The 21,573-nt window shown below is 44.6% G+C and overlaps 1 protein-coding gene across 2 annotated transcripts in view; it reads left to right on the forward strand.

The window, feature by feature from the left end:
- The window catches only part of DPF3 (double PHD fingers 3), a 281,327-nt gene extending 263,268 nt beyond the window's left edge, over window positions 1-18,059 (forward strand). The window contains exons 9-11 of one of the 2 annotated variants that reach the window (XM_032245698.1): window positions 3,197-3,309; window positions 14,934-15,015; window positions 15,543-18,059. In XM_032245698.1, the coding sequence (XP_032101589.1) occupies window positions 3,197-3,309; window positions 14,934-15,015; window positions 15,543-15,613 (266 nt within the window). In that variant the 3' untranslated portion in view covers window positions 15,614-18,059. Of the gene's footprint in view, window positions 1-3,196; window positions 3,310-14,933; window positions 15,016-15,542 lie in introns of those variants that run through there. The other variant, XR_004259059.1, reaches the window with a different exon arrangement.
- The last annotated feature ends 3,514 nt before the right edge of the window (window positions 18,060-21,573 follow it).

Below are 21,573 nucleotides of genomic sequence, written 5' to 3' on the forward strand. Positions count from 1 at the left end.
CCTCCCTCCCTCCCTCCCTCTCTCTCTCCATCCCTTCCTTCCTTCTCTCTCTTTCTCTTTTCTCATTTCTTTTTCTTTCTTTTCTCCTTTCTTTCTCTTTCCTTCTTTTGTTTCTTTCTCTCTCTTTCTTTCTTTCTTTCTCTCTTTCTTTCTCTCTCTTTCTTTCTCTCTCTCTTTCTTTCTCCCTCCCTCCCTCCCTCCCTCCCCCTCTCTCTCTCTCTCTCTCTTTCTTTCTTTCTTTCTTCTTTTTTTCCTGCCTTCCACTTTCCTTTCTTTTTCATGATTTGTTTATTTGTTTTCTTTATTTAAAAATATATTTTCAACTATTTATTTTGACATAATTATGGCTTCATAGGAAGTTACACAATGTATTACAGAATGGTCCATGAGCCTTTCACTCAGTTTTCTCCAAGGGCAACATCTTACGTAATCATAGCACAATATCAAAACTAGGCCATTGACGTTAGTACAATCATCGACTTTTTTCGGACGTGATTGGTTTTACATGCACACATCCATGTGTGTATGTGTATGTATAGTTCTGTGCAATCTTATCACCCATGTAACCACCACCACAATCAAGATACAGAACCACTTCATCCCGATAGCCCGCACGCTAAAGAATCCTCCTTTAAAACACAAGGCACTCCACTCACTGCCTTGCTTAATGACCTTTAATGAGTTAAAGGCCCCAGATTCTTTTTTGTTGTTGTTGTTTTTAATTTATTTTATTGCATTTTAGGCTTTGAGGTACATGTGAAGAACATGCAAGATTGTTGCATAGGTACACACGTGGCAGTGTGATTTGCTGCCTTCCTCCCCATCACCTACATCTGGCATTAAATGCCTGTAATCTGGCTCCAGCTACCCCTGCAGCCACCTCTTACCCTTTTCCTTTTGCTCACCGAGCCTCTGCTCACTGGCCTTTCTCCTTGTCATTTGCTAAGCGGCTTCCCTGCTCAAAGCCTCCACCCATGTTGTTCCTCTTACTTGGAATCCTCCACTTCCCACCTAGATAACTTCTCATCTGCCACATATCAGCTTAAAGGTCTTTCTCAGGCAAGGTTTTCTTGACATCTCGGACTAGGTTAGGTTCTTCTATTGTTTGTTTTTACGGCCAATTATACTCTTCCTTCATGGCACTAATCATACAATTGTAATTGATAGATAGGTGTGTATGGTTGATTTGAGGCCTCTTAGGCTAAGCTGGAAGGGCTTGAGGTGTCTTGCTCATCTCATGATGTCTTTTCCGTCTAGTGCAATGGCTGGCCTGGAAGGTGCTCAGTAAGTACTTGGCAAGTTAATGAATAGTTATCCTGAGCTGGCTGGGTGTGGCTGGGGTGTGGCACAGAACTGGGCAAAGTCAACTTGCCTCTGTGGGAATCCACTCTATGACCTCATGTTCATGCTCCTGGTGGTGACCTGTCAGAGAACCTGGGCATCTGTGGAGTTCCAAGCAGATGTTTCCTCCCAGTTCCCATCCCAGTGTTCTCTCTGAGAGATTGGAATAGGGAGCAACCCTGGCTAGTGTTCTTCTTAGACAGATCTTTGAGATGCTTTCAAGAATATCAGCTGGCTGTTCACCCAGGCTTTTAATGTACTGCTTCTTTCTCCTTGGGGTCACGGTCATGGTATCACCTTGAGAGGGTTATTAGTTGAGAGCTGTGGGAGTTTCTAAGTTGGATGGTACCTGGGAAGTCCTTGAAAAGCTATTAGATCTGGCCTCTTCTTGCTGCTTCTGCCTGTATTCACTGAGTGTCCCCCCAGATGCCAACAAATCATTTCCATACCCCTTGAACTCTCAGAGGTAACTCAGTGTGGTTTCTATTTGTGGAGTTAAAATTTGAAGGATCCTTATGTTGGCTGAATAGACAGTATTTCATCCAAATGGCCATGATGTGAACAGCTCTCTGAAGACTTGAAAGGAAGGAAATGGGGGCTCCTGCTAAGATGTGGCTTTGCCAAGGGTGGTGGCGCCATGGGGTATCCTGTCTATGGAGGACACTAGGTTGGTGGCGCTAACCATGACTGGCGTCTCCTGTCTCTAGCCTGCTTCTTTGAAGCACATAATCCTTCAAATGAAGGAGGCAATACAAGGCACCATATAATGGGTTCGGCAAAGTTGGAAGCTCCGGAGAACGGTAAATGGCCAGCACTGGACAAAGCTGTTCATTTTTTTTGTGATAGAGTCAGTAATGGGCTTTGCCCTGAGTGCTCTGGGCAGATTCTGATCTGGTTCACAGCCCTGGGAGCCCTGGGAATGTCATCCAAGTTTTCCTTCCATGCCAAATAGAAGGCCAAGGGTCTCCGCATTCTACAGTTCATGACCGTCTTCTCCCTGCAAGCACCTCTCTGTTAGGTGACCTAGGTCTGTGGACAGAGTCCAGCTCTGCAGGCCAAGTTTTCGTCATGGCCCACTGGGGCTGTGCTGGCAGGTCACAACTTCATGTGCCTCCTCTCATCTTGCGTTGGGTTGGTTCCCATGAAACTTGGAATGGAGAAAAGAGTTAGAGCCGGTGACCAGTCCTTTTGGGATAGACCTGGTCATTTGTTCTGATGCTCCATTTTTTTTGCCATCCCTGCCAGTCCACTTCCTTCTGTAGTCCCTGGTACTGTTCAGGATGTGGACTTTTGCTAGTCTCATGGGTATGGGCATGGATACTTTAGGTATCAGTGCAATGTCTCATCCCACCCCAGAGCACTGACCCTGGAAACCTCATACAGTCCTTCTGATATCCTCCCTTGCACCACAAGGCAGTGTGAATAACTGGTTGAGTCAGAAGGCCAAGCTCCAAATAGTTCTTACCTGTTGCTGCTGCCATAGCTGATGCTGGGGCCTGGAGGGCCCCGCAGGTGTCTCTCACAGCGCTGCCCTGGGCTGCGTGCTCTGCAGTTTGCTCCCTTGTTCTCTCTGATCACTGTTTTCTATCCTCATCAACTGGTTACACCTACTGGGGATCATGGTCTTAGTGCAAGTGGAATTGGATATGCTTGTATTTCTCTTTTGCCCTTGATCTGAATAACGGGGTAGTGAAGAATGTGGGTAGAGCCCTGTCTGGGCCCTGATTCTTTTCCCTATACCATGCTACCCTGCTCTGACTGCACATTGGGCATCAATGTGTTTCCAGTTAGTGGTGTTGAGGGGTGGCAGATCAGACCCTTTGGCCCTAACTCTGCTGTTTCTGGCTTCCTCCAGGTCACCCAACCTGTCTGCAGTTCACCCTGAACATGACCGAGGCTGTCAAGACCTACAAGTGGCAATGCATAGAGTGCAAATCCTGCATCCTCTGTGGGACCTCAGAGAATGATGTGAGTTTGGGGCTTTCCCTGTGGGAGGGAGAAATCCACAGAGCTGGGGTCCTTTGAGGGGTGAAGAGGAAGGAAGGACTCTTGTCATTAGGACCCTGGGGCCTGTTACCTTGGCACTTGGGAGCAACCTGGCTGTTAGCCCTTGAGGGTTCAGTGACTGACAGGGGTGACCACTGCTTATGGTGGGGATGTGTCTGACTGTTTCCACCACGTTACAGTATATGATCTTATTTGGTCTAAATGTTAAATATAATACATGCAAAATTTTCTAAAACATTTTTTATTGTAGGAAATTTCAAACATTCCATAGAGAGAATAATGGCATTGATGTACGCCATCATCAGCTCCAACAAAGATCAATACATGTCCAAACCTTGTTTCATAAATACTGTGACCTCCCCTCCATAGTCTGGGTCATAATATCATTTTGCCTGTAACTATTTCATATGTATCTCAAAAAGATAAGGATGGCTGGGTGTGGTGGCTCACGCCTGTAATCCCAGCACTTTGGAAGGCTGAGGCGGTGGGTCACAAGGTCAGGAGTTGGAGACCATCTTAGTTAACATAGTAAAACCCCATCACTACTAAAAATACAAAAAAATTAGCTGGGTGTGATGCATGGGCCTGTAGTCTCAGCTACTTGGGACGCTGAGGCAGGAGAATCGCTTGAACCCAGAAGGCGGAGATTGGAGTGAGCCAAGACTGTGCCACTGCACTCCACCCTGGGTGACAGAATGAGTCAAAAAGAAAAAAAAAAAAAAAAAAAGACTAAGGACTTACTTTTACACCTAAATAACCAAAATATTAACATAGCTAAATCAGTAATTCCTTAGCATCATCAAACATCCAGTTAGCAGTTCTATTTCCTCAGTTGTCTCATCAGTGTTTCTGTTGCAGCCTGTTTATTTAAATTGGGATTCAAATAAGGCTCATACCTTGCAATTAGTTGATATGTCTTGAAGTTTAAATATTTGTAGGTTCATATAAACATATACATATAGCTTTTTAAAATTGTTACATCTGAGTGAGTTGTTAGAAAAACGCCACACTCTGAAATCTGATTGTGAGTCCTTTATTGTCAGCGACCAAGAGTCAGCTCATGCTCAAAATCTCTCACTCTCGAAGAAGGGGTTTGATTTCCTTTTATATGTTGCTCAGAGTAAGGGAGCAAAGCGGAATTTTATAGAAGAAGAATGAGCAAGTTAGGGGAGGAGGCCGGTAACTTGTAGGCAGGAGGCTCCCATGATTGTTGGTTAACTGAGGAGGGTATACATAAGCGATTCCCATGATTGCTGGTTACCAAGTGGGGGCATTCCGTACTTTCCATACAATCAGTCAAGGGGATATTCAAAATAGTGAGTGGGCTTGTCAAGCAGGATATGGTTACAACGGTTATATGTTTCTATAGTTCTAAGCACAGCATGACCCAGCACAGTGTGGCCCAGGTATGCACTCAAGGGAGAAATGGGGGCGGGGGTAGAATCCAAGATGGAGTCAGTCAGGCTCACATCTAAGATGGAGTTAGTTTGGTTCATCTCAAAATAACACATAGACTTTCTCCTCCCTCTTATTCTCTTTCTTCCTCCCTTAAATTCTTCGTCGAAGAAATAGATCATTTGTTCAAGTCCTCATGACTGTATGCCTGTGCTATTTGACATTTTTTTCTGTCTCTTGAATTTCCTGTAAATGATTAGGGCAAGAGGCTTGATTCAGGTTGTCTCTCTGTCTCTCTTTCTGTGTCTGCCTTTATCTATCTCTTTGTCCTCTCACCAACTCTGTCTCCATCTGTCTGTCTCTCTCTCTCTTTTGGCAAGACTACTTCATAGACGATGGTGTATACTTTCATCAGGAGGTTATCTAATGCTGATGTTTCTCTTTTTGTAAAGGTAGCATCTATTGATAATCTTTGACTAGATTCACTGTTTTGTTAGGGGTTGCAAATAGTGATATTCTTATTGGATAATTTCTTTTTTGTTTATTGCTGGAGTAATTCCAGGAAGAGAAACTTGCCTAATCTTTTATTTGGTTACTTTCAGATATAGATCATATAGAAATGGCAGAAAAAATTCTCTACTCTTACCCTTTGTCAGTTTTCAAAAAAACAGTACGGTTAAAATATCCTTTCTGATAAAAATATTTAAAAAATAGTAATTGTGGGTTATCTTCTTAACATGACAATGTATTTGTACCTTAGAACTAAAGCCAGTATCACATTTAATGAAGAAAACACTAGGTACAATTCCACTAAGATTAGGAACCAGGTGAGGATTCTCACCATCTCTATGACTATGATTCAACATTAGTCTAGAGATATTAGCTAATGCAATTAGACAGGAGGATTTAATTAGAGTTGTAAGAATGGACAACAAAGTAGTAAAGCTCTATTTTTATATTATGTGATAGTATATCTGGAAAACCTTAGAGAATCAGCGATAAGCTAACTCAAACATAGAAGGTAACAGATTATAAAACTAACACACAGTAATTAATAGCCTTCTCATATACAAACAATAACTATTTGGAAAACATAATTCCATTTATAATAGCAACAAAGAAGAAATACTTAGGGATATATTTAATGACAAATGTGCAAAACCTACATAAAGAAAACTTTCAAACACTTTTGAAAAGACACAAAGAACAAGTGGAAAGGCATCCTAAGATCTTGGATAGAATGACTTGACATTATAAAGATGTCAGTTCTTCCTGAGTTAACTTAAAAATTGGACTTATCTCAAGTCCAATAAAAATATCAATGAACCTTTTAATGGAGCTAGACAAATTGTTACTTAAGTCCATATGAAGAAACAAACATGTAAAAAATAGCCAAGAAAATATTGATAAACAAACTGTGATGAAAACTAGCACTACCAGATATTAAAACATACTGTAAAACTTCTATAAACAGTATTACACTGTCTTATCTATAAGGAGACAAACAGACCAGTTGGGATAGAATAGAAAGCCCATAAATAGATCCAACTACATATGGGAATATAGTATAGGGTAAAGGTTGCATCTAAAATTAATGGGTCAGAGATAGACTTTTAAATGAATGGTGATGGGACAATGGGGTAGCCATTTGAGAAAAGACAAAATTAGATTTATATCTTATACCATACATAAAAACAATCACCAAATACATTGGGGATCTAAGTGTACAAAGTAAAACGATGCCAGTACTAGAAGAAGCAGAAGTAAATTCCTCTCTAATCTAAATACAGGAAAAGGTTTTCAAACTGTACTCAAGATCCAGAAGTAATTAAATAGAATGTTGGTACATTTGACTACATAAAAATTTTGCATAGTCAAAAACATGATAAAGTCAAAAGACAACTGACAAACTGGGAGGAAATGTTGGTGCCATATACCACAGTTTAAGGGCTAATTCCATATATAAAATGTTAAACATTGAGGACAAAGGACCAGACACCTGATAGGAGATGAGAAAAATACATGAAAGGCAATCCACAAATGATATAAAAATGACCCTTAAAGGTGCCAAAAAAAAAAAAAATTAAAATGCACTCACAAAGAAACTCAAAGCTGAGATATCATTTTTTAACCTATCAAATGGACAAAAGTTGAAAAATATGACAATATATTCTGTTGATGAAGCTATGGCAAAAATGGTGCATTTATATACATTGTTGGTGGGAATACAAGTTAGTACAACCATGTGGAGGGGAATTTGACAATACCTAACAGAGCTAATATACACTTAACTTGTGTGTGTGTGTGTGTGTGTGTGTGTGTGTGTGTGTGTGTGTATCTTGAAGATACACCCTCAACAGGCAGAAATACATATGCATAAGGTTATTTGTGATAGCATTGTTCATTATTACAGAATATTGGAAACAATCTAAATATCCCTACATAGGGGAGTGTTGTTGAATAAACAATGGCACAGCCATACAGTGGAGTACTATAAAAAAGAATAAGGCAGATGTCTATGAATTGATTTGAAGTTATTTCCAGGATATATTGTAAAGTAAAATAGAATAGCTATAGTATGCTGACCTGATCGTAAGTAAAAAAGAGACATAAGAAAACCTACATACATTTGCTCACTTGTGTAAAAGAAATGTAGAAAGAATAAACAAGATGCTAATGAGATTGGTTATCTACACAGATCAGGGAGAATAGGGTAGAGAAAAATGGGAAAGTGAAAATGGGGTAGTAGGGATAAGGGAGGAACAACACTTTTTTGAGAATACTTTCTTGTATACCTTTGACTCTTAGAGCCATCATAAGGTTTTGCATACCTCCCAAATAGATAAATACTTAAAATCAACTAGGATGTAGGGAAAACCTAATATGGAATAGAAACAGTAACAAATGAACCTAACTATAACATAATTAGATAATATAACCATACTGAAGAGTGAGAAAGAAAAGAATAACCTAAGTAACTTTGGAAAACAGTATTTTGATTGTGTGTTGTAAAGCTAAGGACAGGAATAACAGTACCACAAATATTCTATTTTCACAGGTATATGAATTAGTAATTCTCAACTACATATGCTAGGTTTGAACTAATAACTGTGTATTATGACTAATGAGAGTCCAGTTTCTCAAAGTCAGAAAAGAATAACCAAATAAAGGAGGGAAGGCTAGATTGAAGGCATTGGACTGGAATAGTGGATATCAGTATAAACTCATGATTTTACATACAGTATATTATATATAGTTTATATATTATATCAATATCTAGCCATATGTGTACACACCTATGAATAGACAGAAAGAAGTAGAGATGTATACATGTGTACCTATATATGCATTTATTTTCTAGCTCTGTTGGCTGGGAGGGCCTAAAAGCAATGATAACACAGAAGCAATGAGGACACATGGCATCAAGAAATTGGTTTCTAAACACCGTTCTCTCATAAAAAGAACCATGAATCCTTAGAGAAATGGCTGATGCCAGGGCTGGGATGCAAAATATGCCAGATGAGCTTGGAGTATCATGTGATGTCAGAAAGTAAGGAGGCATTCACAGAATGAAAGGGCATGTTTAGAGGACACAGGAAGCAACTTGAAGGAACCCCTAATGGCCAAATCTAGGAAAACTTGAGCTATTATTGTGTTATAACCTAAAGAAAACATAAATTTCTATACTAATATAAAAAATTGAATAAATAAGTAAACAGAGGAGAAGGTAAGCTCTTAGAGCAGAATTCCAATGAATAAATGTAGAGGTAATCATTGGGCAAACTTCACAGTTGTGGTTGTAAGCAAGAAACATCAATTGATGCTAAAATTAGTGGGCAAAAGTATGATGAGAAACAGGATGTTTGCATAATCTCAAATATCCTATTTCTCTTGTTGGGAAGATAATCTCAAAGTATCTCCCCAACAAGATTACTTATTAGTATATTACAAAGAGAAAAACAGTAACTTTACCGTGGGGGGGGGAAAAAAAAGCAGACACTCCCTTAACTATATGATCACAGTTAACATTGCAAGTAATAAGATATACTGACATCAATTTCCCCCAAAATGATGTGCTGAGAAGGGCACAACATCAGTTTGGTGGTATTCTTGCCCAAAAATGCATGCATATGTGGATCTTCTCATAAGAAAAGATCCAACTGAAATTGAGTGACATTTACAAAATCACTGGCTTGGATTTTTTGAAAGTGTCAACCTCATGAAAGACAAAGAAACTGAGGAACTGTCACAGATTGAAGGATACTAAGAAAGCACAACAGTTAAATGAAATGAGGGATCTTGGATTGGACCCTGGGTAAAGAGACATAGGTGATAAAACTGGAGAAATTCAAATAAAGTCTGTAGATTAGTTAATAGTATTACACTAATGGTAATGTTCTGATTTTCATGATTCTGCTATAGTAATATAAGATGTTAATACTAGGGCACACTGAGTACAATTCTCTGTACAATTTCTGCACTTTTCTCTAAGTTTAAAATTATTTCAAATAAATAAAAATATAGTATGATGTTTCTCTAGCATCTTCTAAAGGTGACTAAGGTTTTAAAAACACTATGTTTATGAACTTAAGAATTTAAACATATTTTATTTGTTGTAATCCATTATAGGTAAAAATTGCCCCATCTTTGACCAGTGATAACATATTCAGGTTGGATCCTGAATCCTTTTGACATAATCCTAATAGCGTAATCCTAATAGCTTCCTTACTTTGTAATATCTAAAGATATTTGTACATTTTATGCTCCAGACCTAGAATCACCGATTTCTCCCAGAGCTCCTAGTTCCTTGTAGCGGGTAACAGTCTTTAGAGAACATAATATGTGTGCTAGAGGTGCTAATTTTGCTGTTAGTCATTGTTCTGGAGCACTTTCTATGAACAAAGGTAGAAAATATTTTTTGCTTGTTTTAAAGATAAACTACACTATGAATTTATACTGATGCGTCCCATTCATACTTAGAACCAACTATTGAGTTTTGACTTAACTTCATTACATTTTTATTTTCTTTCAACCATGTTACAAAATCTTGCTTTTCAATGATGCCAACATAATTACTCATTTGATGCACACAAAGCAGTCTCAGAATATTGATTCCAATATTTAAAATCAAGCTCTCTATTCTTGATTTACTGCTAAATCCACCTTGGGCCTTTAAATTTCATAAAGGCTATCGTGTAGTTTTTCTAGCTTAGAAAAGGTAGCCCATTTCTTCCCACTTCATTGGCTGCACCTTGACCTAACGTTTTTATGATGATATTTCTGCTTACTTTATGATCTTTAAGGAGTTTGCTGAAGATGGCGGTATAGAGGCTGAGGGCAAGAGGTGGTAAGGTTTATCGGGGTGTATCCACTACAGAACAGGCTCCTCTAGATGGATGTAAAGCACTGCCAGGTCCTTTGAGTTTCAAGCTATTGCTTGTAGTGTTCTGGCGAATAATTTTGTTAGTTGAGTTATTGAGGTTTAGGGCCAAGCATAGTGGGATATCTAATCCCAGTTTGTACCTTAGCTATAGTGTATTCAGGATATTAAAGCCACTTTCATAGAATATTTCACTATAACTGGGGTTTTCTATGACTTAGTTATAGGTTAGCTTTATTGGAAATAAAATCTTAAACACTCTTTATGCCGGGCTCTATTAACTTGAGTCAATCGTATGGCCGTGGTGGCTGGCACGAAATTGACCAACTCTATGGTCAGTGTAGCTTAGTTAAACTTTCGTTTATTGCTAAAAGTTTGTCACTGCTGTTTCCCGTGGGTGCGTGGCTAAGCAAAGTGTTTTGAGCCACATATGTGTGTGCTTGATACTCACTCCTCATGTTCTGGTGTTCTAGAGGGCATTTTCACAGGGCTGTGGATGCTTGCATGTGTAATCTCACTGAGAGCTAATAGAGAGGTTAGGACCAAACCTATGTGTTTATGGGGTGATAATTACCCGTCTAGACATTTTCAGTGTCTTGCTTTAAATATTAAGCTACATTAACTTGGTTAGGACTTAATATAAATATATAGTGGTAAGTCATGTAGATTTAAAGCTTAATTTACTACTATATTAATGTAGATATGCTTTCTGAAGGGTAGTGTTTGAGGTGTATGAGAAGTAATTATGGGCAGTACTATTATTGAAATATGTGAATGTTGTGGGCTGCATATATTTTTCAGTTCGCTGGTTTTGTAAAATAACTAGTGTCGATAGTGGAATGTCTCTTTATGATACCTGCCTCAGAAAATACAAGTTGGATTGGAGGTTGGTGGGTGGGTTTAGATGGCATATGCGTGCAAACGCAGGGGCGGTGGTCTATGGGTTTAATTGGGTAAAACACTAGTCAGTTATTTATTATGCCCCGTAACCATTGACTGAACAACACCTTGCTAGTCGGGATGGGGACCAAGACATTCAATATAGGTGCGATGATAGCATAAGGTATGGCAAAGCACATCCAGGTCCCACAGGACCGGGGGCGGGACTCCTACCGGAGCCTACGGCAATGCTGATGATTCCCCCCACCTTTTCCCCACCCAGGCACCCATGCATCCTGTGACGCGGTTAAGAGGGTGATAGCACTACACCATTGTGATGTCTTATTTAAGGGGAACGTATGCACGATCTTGATGAGATGGCCCTGAAGTAGGAACCAAATGCCAGATATAGTTTCAGTATAACCAAGCCCCGTCTGTAACATTGCACACACATGCATACATATACATATTTGATTTATTTATGACCTTAAGGTATGTCCTACTAAGGATGTATTGTCAAATTACTTGTTTTAGAGTCAGTTGAAATAGTTTATCTCTGTGTGGTTATGCCAATTCGTTATATAACCAAATTCATTTGCTTCAGTTTTGTTTTTTTTTTTTTTTAGGGACATATTACTATTTAAATTCTGTTTTATGACAGTGTAAAATATTTATTGGTTGGTTCTAAAATAAAATTATAAAGAAACATTATGTCAAAAGAAATCTAGCTTTTCAACTTACCTCTTCCACACTATTCCCTCAATCTATAGGGTTACCTATAGGTAACCATTAAAAAAAATATGGTTTGGGTTTCCATTTTGTTTAAATGTAAAAATGTGTGTGTATATATGTCCATAAAAAATGGTAACAAATATACATGTTTTCTCTATCTTGCTTGTTTTCACTGAATATCTTAGAGATTACTCTGAAGAAATATATAGACATATTCTTCATTCCTTCCTACAGCTGCATAACATTTATAGCCTATCCAACCAGTCTCTTACTAATGGACATTTGGGTTGATGCTGGTTTTGGGCTTTACGGATAGTGTTAACATAGAGGTATTTTTCGGTGTTGATTTGGCAGGGCCTTCGAGGAGTCAGGGTGAGGTTGCTGGGGCGCTAGGGTTCCTCTCACATGGTCAGGGATTTACCCTGGATATCCCAGAACGGGATTCCCATTCTACTGGAACTGTAGTAATAGGTGAATCCTGGTTCCTGGATACTTGGTAGTAAGAAGTGCTAAAATTGTGTTTGTCATGAGAGTTAGCATGAGCTGGGGGTTCTTGGTGATGGAGGAGAAGAGAGTATGGTGCTAGACAATGATCCTGCCCATGCAAAATGCACTCAAACTCCCAGATGCCTAGTTTTCCTTTGGGAAATTGTAATCCAGGATATTCTACCTTCTTGTATTTCCCACGTCAGGGCTATGGTAGGGTTATTACTGTTTTTAAGGCATTAATCACACGGTTTCTGACAAGTCCTGTCTGTTTTCTGTCCCCATCCTAACTCGCTTCTCCTTGTATTATCCTTAAATCAAATTGTCCTATAGCTTATGCTGGCTCTGCAATAATGACCTTTTTTGACATAAACTACAGTGTGCTTGTCTTCATCCTACCTCTCTGACTGTTCCTTCTCAGTCCTTTTCTCTGCCTGTCCTGTAAAGTTGGTGTACCCCAAGTGTCTATTCTTGGCCTTCGTCTCAGTAAACTCTTTTGGGTCCCTGATCTTTCAGAGAATTCAGTGAAAACTACGGAATTACTTTTTCCATAGAAAAACATATATTTTTACCTATGTACAAAATTGTGTGTATCATTTCAAGGGGTTCATGGACACTCCTCTCTGAAGACAAGTTCAAAGACACTTGCTCTCACACACCCTGGGCTTCCTCTCCGAGGACCTTCATTTGCCATCTAATTACAATGACCCCCAAACCCATATCTCATGCCCAGACTTCTCTCCTGTTCTCTTCAACAGCCTCCAGGTCATCCCCATCTGTAGGACATGTCTATAACTGAGGTTGCCCTCTCCCTCCCATGAGTCTGCTCTTCCTCCCATGTCCCAGTGGGTGGCTGCATCATCTAGCTTGCTGACCAGGCCACAACCCAGAGGGCATCCTTGGCCTCTTCCTTGTCACTCTCCCCATTTAATCAATGATGCTTAAATGGGAGCAAGACCCATTTCTTTCTCCCATGCCACAGTTGTAATTCAGGCCACCATCATCATGCACCTGGATAGCAACAGCAGCTTCCTAACTGGTGTCCCGGCCTCTTGAATGAACCTCTCCCCCGCTGGGTTATCTACTCTTACATAGCAGCTAGTAAGATCTTTCTAAACTGCAATCTGATGATATCACTCCCCTGTGATAACTCTTCAAAAGCTCTCCCATTGCCCCACTGACAAGCTTTAGCATGACAAAAAAGCCCTCATTGCTTGCTCCCTGGGGATTCCAACTGCTATATCTCATTTTATCCAGGATTTCTGCACTGGTGGGAGCCAAGGTGAGATTTGATACAAAACTTTATTTTACAAAAGTCTCATAAGCCATCCAAACAGGTTCAGCAATCACCAAATAGAACAGGGCTGAAACCAGAGGGTGGGGCCAGATCACAGTTTCTGAGCAGCTCCTGTGTGCAAGGAAGTCACTACAGTGGATGTAGTGATGAAAACAAGGTTTTGCCCCGAGGGCCTTATAATCCATAAAGGGAATAAAGGGTGGAAAAAAGAAGCATGTTCCAAATGAACTATTCAAGAAAACAAACGTGTGGATGTCTTCTTTTTTTGAGACAGAGTCTTACTCTGTTGCCCAGGCTGGAGTGCAGTGTTGTGATCCAGGTTCACTGCAACCTCTGCCTCCCAGGTTCAAGAGATTCTCCTGCCTCAGCCTCCTGAGTAGCTGGAATTACAGGTGTATTCCACCACGCCAGGCCAATTGTAATATTAGTAGAGACAGGTTTCACCATGTTGGCCAGGCTGGTCTCGAACTCCTGATCTCAAGTGATCCACCCACCTCCCTAAGCGCTGGGATTACAGGTGTGAGCCACAGTGAGTGGCCAAGAAAACAAATGTGTATAGATGTCTACCACATGCCAGGCATGTAACATAAAGGAAAATGCAATTAAATGTCACAGAAAGGGAAGGGGGCTTTCAACCATGGGGCTGCAAGAGCAAAGAGAACTTCCAGTTGAGGTAGATTAGCAAGGTCTTCATGGAAGAGAAGTGCCTGAAGAAGACTCACTTGAAGAACAGGCAGGGGATGGACATGCAGAGAAAAGGTCAGGGCCTGGGAGAGCCTCCAGGCAGATGTAGCCACAGGTGCAAAGATATGGCCTGTGTCTTTTGAAGTTAACGCAGAACCCTGGGGGGCCCTGCTCTCACCTGGGCTCCAGCCTCCAGACAGTGAGACAGCTTCTGGAAGCCAAGGGATGGCACTACTTGCATTTTTCTACATTCTAATAAAACCCTGAAGAGGTTCTGAGGTTCATCCCAGTACAAGTGTTGACCATTTCACAGATGACGAGAATGGAGTCCAGAAGAATTCAATTAAGATTTTCAAATATATAGTCATAGAGGATAGAGACATTTTCTGCCCTTTGGAAGCAGAGCTATTGGCTTTGGAAATTCAGAAGAGTAAGGGATCCCTTTAAATTTGGATATGAGGAGGTAGTCAAGGAAGGCTTCTTGGAAGAGGTACGAGTTGAGCAGAACCCTAAAATGGGGGTAGGATTTACATAGGTTGAGAGGCAGAGGGGGAAACCCCAGGTGTGGGAAAAGCACAGGCATGTTCAGGCGACAGTGAGGACTCCAAGTGGGGCCTGGAAAGGGGCATCCATCGAGGCTGATGTGGAAATAAGGCTGATCAGTAAGTGTGGGCCAGAAATTGGCCTTAAATAATGGAATCTCTCCTCTGTGCTTGCCCTGTGTTCCACCAGGACCAGCTACTCTTCTGTGATGACTGTGACCGTGGCTATCACATGTACTGTTTAAATCCCCCGGTGGCTGAGCCCCCAGAAGGTAATGACGATGAGGCCAACAGTAACACCAGCAACGATACTACCCGTAGCACTTACTGAGCCCTCACTGTGGCATAGGCCTTGTGCTTAAGGCTTTACATGTCCTTGTCTTGTCTCATTTAATCATCACAACCCTACGAGGTAGGTACACGACTGCCATTTTACAGATGAGGAAACTGAGGCACAGTCCCAGCAGCTGAAATTTCATCTTGAGGGCCAAGGAAGTTTTTCCCAGATATGCAGTGGTGAGGACGGGGAGGTGTGAGCTTCTGGGGGACCTGGCACGGGCCCGGCGACGTTAGTTGGAGCATGACCAGGGAGTGAGGGTCCTGATCAAAGCTGAGCCCATCTCCTCTGCGCACCTGCTTTCTGCTGAGCCACAGACGCTGCCATGTTTTCAGGCCTGAGATTTGGTTTCTGCATGACGAAAGTCCAAAGAAAACAGGGTTTACAAGAAGTTAGGGCCACCGGGGTGGGGCCCCAGAGTCAGGAGAGGGGCTGCTACTCAAGCCATCTCATTTCTTGCAGGAAGCTGGAGCTGCCACTTATGCTGGGAACTGCTCAAAGAGAAAGCCTCAGCCTTTGGCTGCCAGGCCTAGGGCTCCAGGTCACAGAACGTGACTTGCTGCTGGAGAGGCTAAAGCAGAGCCCAGTTCAAACCAGAAGGCACCGTCCTCCCACATGTCCAGACAGACCGACTATAAGGAAAAGAAATAGTCCCAGAGGGGCACGGACACATGGAACCAAGAGGGTGCGGCATCTCCCAGCCTCCCCCGAGACTTGGGGTACTGCGGCCAGCACCTCCTCATCTCCACCGGAAGGAAGCTGCACTCTGGAAGAACACCCCAGCCCCAGCCCTGCAGAACCCTCTCACTGTCACCCCAGCACCGAGGCCCTCTCCTTGCTTCCCAGTTTAAGGGAAGCCATTTCGTGACCAGCCACCCATCACTTGTGTGTAGTGTGGTGTTTTTTATCTGTTGTGTTCCAAGAAGTCTTCGCACAGCCTCCGTCCCCCACCAGCTTAGGCTCTTCATCCTGAAACTCTCAGCAGAGGAACAAAGGGCTGTGGAGAAGCTGTCATTTATGGCAAGCTTCACTGGAAACTTCTAGACTCGGAGACTTGAAACCCCTTCTTGTTCCTTGGAGTCTGTGGAGACAGAGAGTTGCCTTCTAGAACGCGGCGGTGGCATCCACAGCCGGCCTGGTCTTGATCCACTGCGTTAAGTTACTAGATGGGGGTGGGGAGGGAGGGAGAGGTACAGAGACATGGAGGAAACGTAGCAGAAGTGGTGCCAGGGCCCTGCCATAGCCAGTCAGTGTTTGCTATCCATCGGGAGAGACTTTGCAAGAGGACAGACTGGTTCCTTGACCTTCAGAGCTGGGGCATCCTCTAGGTGAGACCAGCCAAAGTCTATGGACAGAGGAAGATGGTCAAGCCTCTGCCTCTCAGCCCACCTGAGCCTGGAGACCTGGTTTAGCTTCCCCTGGTGGGACTCAGGAACCAGGAAGGGGAGCGAAGGCTGCCCAATCATGTGTCCGAACGCTGGATACAGAGGTCTGCAGCTTTGAGAAACCTTCAGTATTGATCCGGCACTCTGAATTCCTTTTCCCAAGTAATTTCTTCCTTCCATGTGGTGTATGTTTACTATTGTCTACTGAGCCCTGACTGGGAATTTTAGGGTGGGGGAGAGATGATTGTTATCTAAACAAATAATTAGGGTGAGGTGGTCATGATTCACCACCAGGGTGGCCACGTGTTAGAACCCTCAGTGCGAGGGCTGCTGTTGTCTCCTGAGCTCGCCAATACGTGCAGGACTCTCGTTTTCAAAAAATTGTGTCTAGAAGAAAGAGGTGGGGAGGCTGAGCTTCTGAGAAACCTGTGCGTTGGAAGATAGCCCCGAGGGTTGCAGCGGATCGGGCTGACTTTGAATCGCAGCAGCAGTGCAATCACTGACATATTTCTGGAAAAATCATTTGCCCAAAGGGCAGGTCTCAGTGAGTGGGACCCTTGCGCATGCCTGGTTTCTCTGAAATCAGCTCCATCTCAGTGGTCCAGCTGCTTACAACAAAGGCCCAGGTTATTTTTAGTTCTTCATCTCCTGAAGAAGCTCCCAGAGACTCTGGCTAGTTGGGCCACTTCTGCTGCAGCATTTGTGCTGTCCCTCCGCAGGAGTGCTGCTCTCCAGGCTAATTGCTCTTGGCCAGTGGACCCAGAGCAGCCTGGCATGGAGCCAAGCAGTGTGGGTCTCCCCTACGCCTCTGCAGAGTGACCTGTGGCAAGAGATGGGGGTCACTCTCCTGCAGGGCTCTGTGGTCTCAGAGTGAATCACACACATACATAATGGTCTCATTTAAAGGGCCCCTGTCTTGATGGAAGTTTCGTCTTCCTCAGAAGTAATTTCATTCCGCCTGCTGGTCGGTGAGCTCGTCTGGATCCTGAAGGCACAGGAAGGGATAGGGAGGATGACATTACATCAGAGGGGCACATTTTCTCTCCTGACTACTCCAGCTCTCTCTCTTCCCACAAAACCCAAAGCAGGCTGTCTCCAAAGGCTAATGATGGGTTTTGAGAGTCATTTTAATTTAAATTTAGAAAAAAAAAATTCCCCAAATATTCCCAAATGCCACAATAGCTTAAAAGTTTAAAAAGCAAGTCTGAAACCCCAAATTGTGGCTCCACGACTTGACAGGTCCTCTTCGGAGTATGTGCAAATTTGTTTTCCACAGAAGTGCAGGTGATGGGGCAGCCCCGTTCTCTCTCAGCCCCATGTCTGCTCTGCCCACACAAGGTGAGCCTGAGCCATGTCTCCAGGCCAAGGCAGGGCACTGGGACTTGCCTGCAGTGGTGAGGGTCAGGGCTCTGGAGCGACATTAGGAGGGCCCCAGAGTTCCCCACTCAGCTTCATTAATCCCTGCAGAATGGGCCCAATCCCTTCACCTTTGGAGGCCTCAGTTTCCCCATCTGGAAAGCAGGGATAACAATTCCAACTGGTGGGCTGGCATTGTCAGGGTCCTGCAAACAGACAAAATCCTCCACGGCCACAGTGATCGTCTCTGTGTTGGAAAGAAGACGGCATTGGTCAACTTTAAATTGGTCTCTTTTTTTTTGAACCCCAGAGAATGAGCTAGAATTGTAGGATGCATGTGAAGGATCGGGGTTTTTGTGTTGCCTCTGCCATTGAGTAGCTGTGTGACGTTGGGCGAGTCACCAAATCTCCCTGAACCTCAGCTTGCCCACCTGGAAAATGGAGATTGTAACCCTTGCCTTGCCTATGCCAGAGTGACATTGGGAGCCTTAAGCATCATGTTACGTCAACAACCACTGCAGAAACTTGCTTGTCTGGGAAGACCTCAACATGTTTTCCATGTCCACTTTCTTGTGTGCATTAGCCAGTGTTAGATGTCTTCTCGGTATCTCCCTTGTGACCAAAGGGGTTTTCTATTGCCAGGGCCGGGCTGCCCATGGTCAGGGTCCTGGCAAAAGCTGTGACCAAGGACATCACGACTTGCATGGGCTGTGGGGTGGGGGTGAGGGATGTACCATGGGGTTGGGGACTTAAAAATGAAGATGCTTAGGATATTCCCTTCTGTAAGATCAATGCAGTTTAGAAGGGAAAGGTGACTTCTAGAGAGGGCTGTGATTCATTTCAGTTCATGGGTAATGCTCACTTTCGGACCCGACTGCCCCTTTCTAGCTGACTGACCTTGGGCCAATGACTTTACCTCTCTGAGCCTCATCTCCCACATCTGTAAGGTGGGGAAATGTGGCCTATCCAGCGTGGTCTTTGTAGGTATTCGAGGTGACGTTGGTAAAGATCCTGGCGTGGGTCTGGCATGATGACAGTTTCCACTCTATGGTAGCTATTGTCATTTTCTGCAGAGGCCACCCAATGGAGATAATGCGGTTGTCACCCAGCTCAAATTCCGGGAACAGCCAGGAGACCTTTTCTGGGCTTCACCCCTCTGTGTTGTGGCTCCAGCAGACCAGAGAGGTGAGGCTGCAGGATCCAAGCCAGAAGTGGAAACCCTATTTCCTGTCGGCATTTTTGAAACCCTGCTTTTTGGAACTGTAGCAAATCCAGCGTGGGCAACATTATGTGGAAATAGAAACAGGGCTCCTGCTAGGAGAGTGACATTCTGGCTTTCCTTCAGAACCCTTCACTGACTCATCACCCCTGAAGCAGAAGCCATCAGGTCCCAAGGCTCCCCGGCTACTGTCCCTGCCCCAGGGCGAGGTAGGAAGCCCAGGCAGGCTGAGCCCAGCCAACTGGAAGCAGGGAAGAGCCCATGGGTGGGTGGAAGGGAGGGAAGGAGGCCGGATTCCTTCAGAGCCGGGGAAGATAGCAGGTTTTGCAGCTGGGGGAGGGCTTGGGTTTCACAGCGGTGGTTTCATGATACCCTGGAGGCTTACACACTCACGGTGCACTTTTGTCGCCGTGCTTTGAATACAGCTCATTCCCTTTCAACCCTCCGCTTAAAAAGTTCCGATGTTTTAAGGAAGAAAAATGAGATGATTGTGATTACTTTTCCTTTGGGGGCAAGGTGAGGAGACCTGAGCTCTTTTGTGCCGCTGAAGAAAGATTGCTGGCAACCTCGGGCCTCAGGACTCAAAGAAGAGGGGCTTCTATCTCCTCTGGGTCTGTGTGTGAGGGAGTGGTGGGGGGGTGTGTTGTGCTGTCCTTGGCCCAGGGCGGGCCCTGAGGACCACACCCCTGCCCCCCAGGCTGGGTTTTAGCCTGCTGTGGAAGTGCTGGGACAGGAACAGCCCCTTCTTCTCTCACTCACCGGCTACCCTCCCTGGCCCTTCTTAAGGGGGGTTCCAATGTCAAAGCCTGAAGGAGAAGTTGGCTCTGGCCAGAGCCATGCTCACACTCCCATGGAAGATGCCATGAGTCCCAGGCCTGGCTCTTTGCAGCAGTGGTGACTTGGTGTCCCTTTTAGCAGGCTCCTACCATGGGGAGGGAGGGAGACAGAAGGGGCTGGGGAAGGGAGGGTGGGTATTTGGGAGGGGTGAGGATCTCTGGGGGAACAAGGCAGGGAGCTGGATGTCCTTAGGGAAAAATCCTGGAGCTAAGGAGCGGGAGGGTATCAGGTGGGTGTGATTGTAACCTTTTTTTTTTTTTTTTTCTCTGGCCTGTGATCCTGGGCAACAGATCATTTACTTGCTAAAAAAGGTCAAATCTCTGCCCAATTCTGGGCACAGATTCAGCTCCCTGTCTCTTGAGGCCACTGGTTGGTTGTGTGGGGTTTCAGGGATGCTTCTGAGGGCAAAGCAGGCCCCTCATCCATCTGGGGAGAGACGGAGACGTCAGTGAGGGAGGGCTAGATCGTACCTGCAGCCCTGGGGAGTGAAGCCTTTCCAGGCACTGCTACCAGAGGGCTCAGGCCCCTCAAGCCCAGGACACCAGTAACTGAGAAGGGAAGCGGAGCCCTGGCCAGCCCTGCTCCTCTGCTCCTCTGCTCCCCTGCAAAGTGGACAGAGGTCCTCCACTCCCTGCTGTGTGTTACCCTTTCTGAAATCTTACTCCCATCTCCAAAGCCTGCTTTTGGATACCAGGCGAAGGGGAAGGATAGCGGTGGTGGGGGACAGATATTTTACTTTGTCTCAGGCCTACGATTCTCCCTACCTGATCCCCACCTTGCCGTAGAGTCTAACTGATCTGTGGTGAGAAGGTGGGCTCCACAGCTGTCCGCGGGTTGGGGTTTCCTCCTCCATTTTTGAGTGTTCCCAGGGTTTTGGAGTCTGTTTATGATTCTCTGCCAGAGACCACGGCGGCCCCCAGCCCTGACTGTGGAAACAGCAGGACAGATGGCCTTCGGGCAGCTGGCGGAGGGGCTTGGAGAGCTGGGAACCCCTTTCTCAGGAGGCTGGAGACCTTTGCTCTGAGTGGACAGCTGAGAGGCAGGCAGGGGGAAGGAGGGGAGAGGAAGCTGTGGGTGCTGCCTGCTGGGCACCCGGGCTGTGGGAGGACGGACAGCCTCCCAGGCAGACCGAGTGGGAGCTGGCTTGGAGCCTCTGAGCAGCTGTCCCCCAGGGAGGCCTGGCTGTGCGGCGGGCGCCCCCTCCATGTGCGCAGCCCAGGCACTTGAAGAGAGGCCCAAAGGAAGTGCCGCCAGGAAACTTGAGGAGGAGGGGTCTGGGCTTGCCAGTTTCCTACCAGGGGGTTTTCCAGAAGGAACAGGGAACTCCCTGCATGAAGGCAAAGTTTTGGAAGTGAGTGGGTTCCCGGAAAGGCTCCCTCTCTCTGGGTTCTGAGTGTGCCCTGGCTGTGAGGGGTTCCTGAGGGGACTCCCTAGGACCCTTGGTTCCAGCTTCCATTCCTGCTCCTTCTCTTTCTCTGCTCCAGTGCTGGCCTCAGATCGCAGGGCAGGTGGCCTTGAGAGAGTGCCCTTCCACAGTGTCCCCCTCTTGGCCCCACCAAGAGAAGGAAGTATTTTGCTGATGGCGACATTTCCCAGGGCAGGCCAGAGGAAGGCAGGAAACAGGACTGGCAGGCAGCCAGAACCCTCTCGGACACAGATATAATTACTCATCATGACCTCTAGCCCAGGCAGCGAG

Source organism: Sapajus apella, unplaced genomic scaffold (genome assembly GCF_009761245.1).
Source record: "Sapajus apella isolate SASKATOON/1434 unplaced genomic scaffold, GSC_monkey_1.0 scaffold59, whole genome shotgun sequence".
NCBI lineage: Eukaryota > Metazoa > Chordata > Mammalia > Primates > Cebidae > Sapajus > Sapajus apella.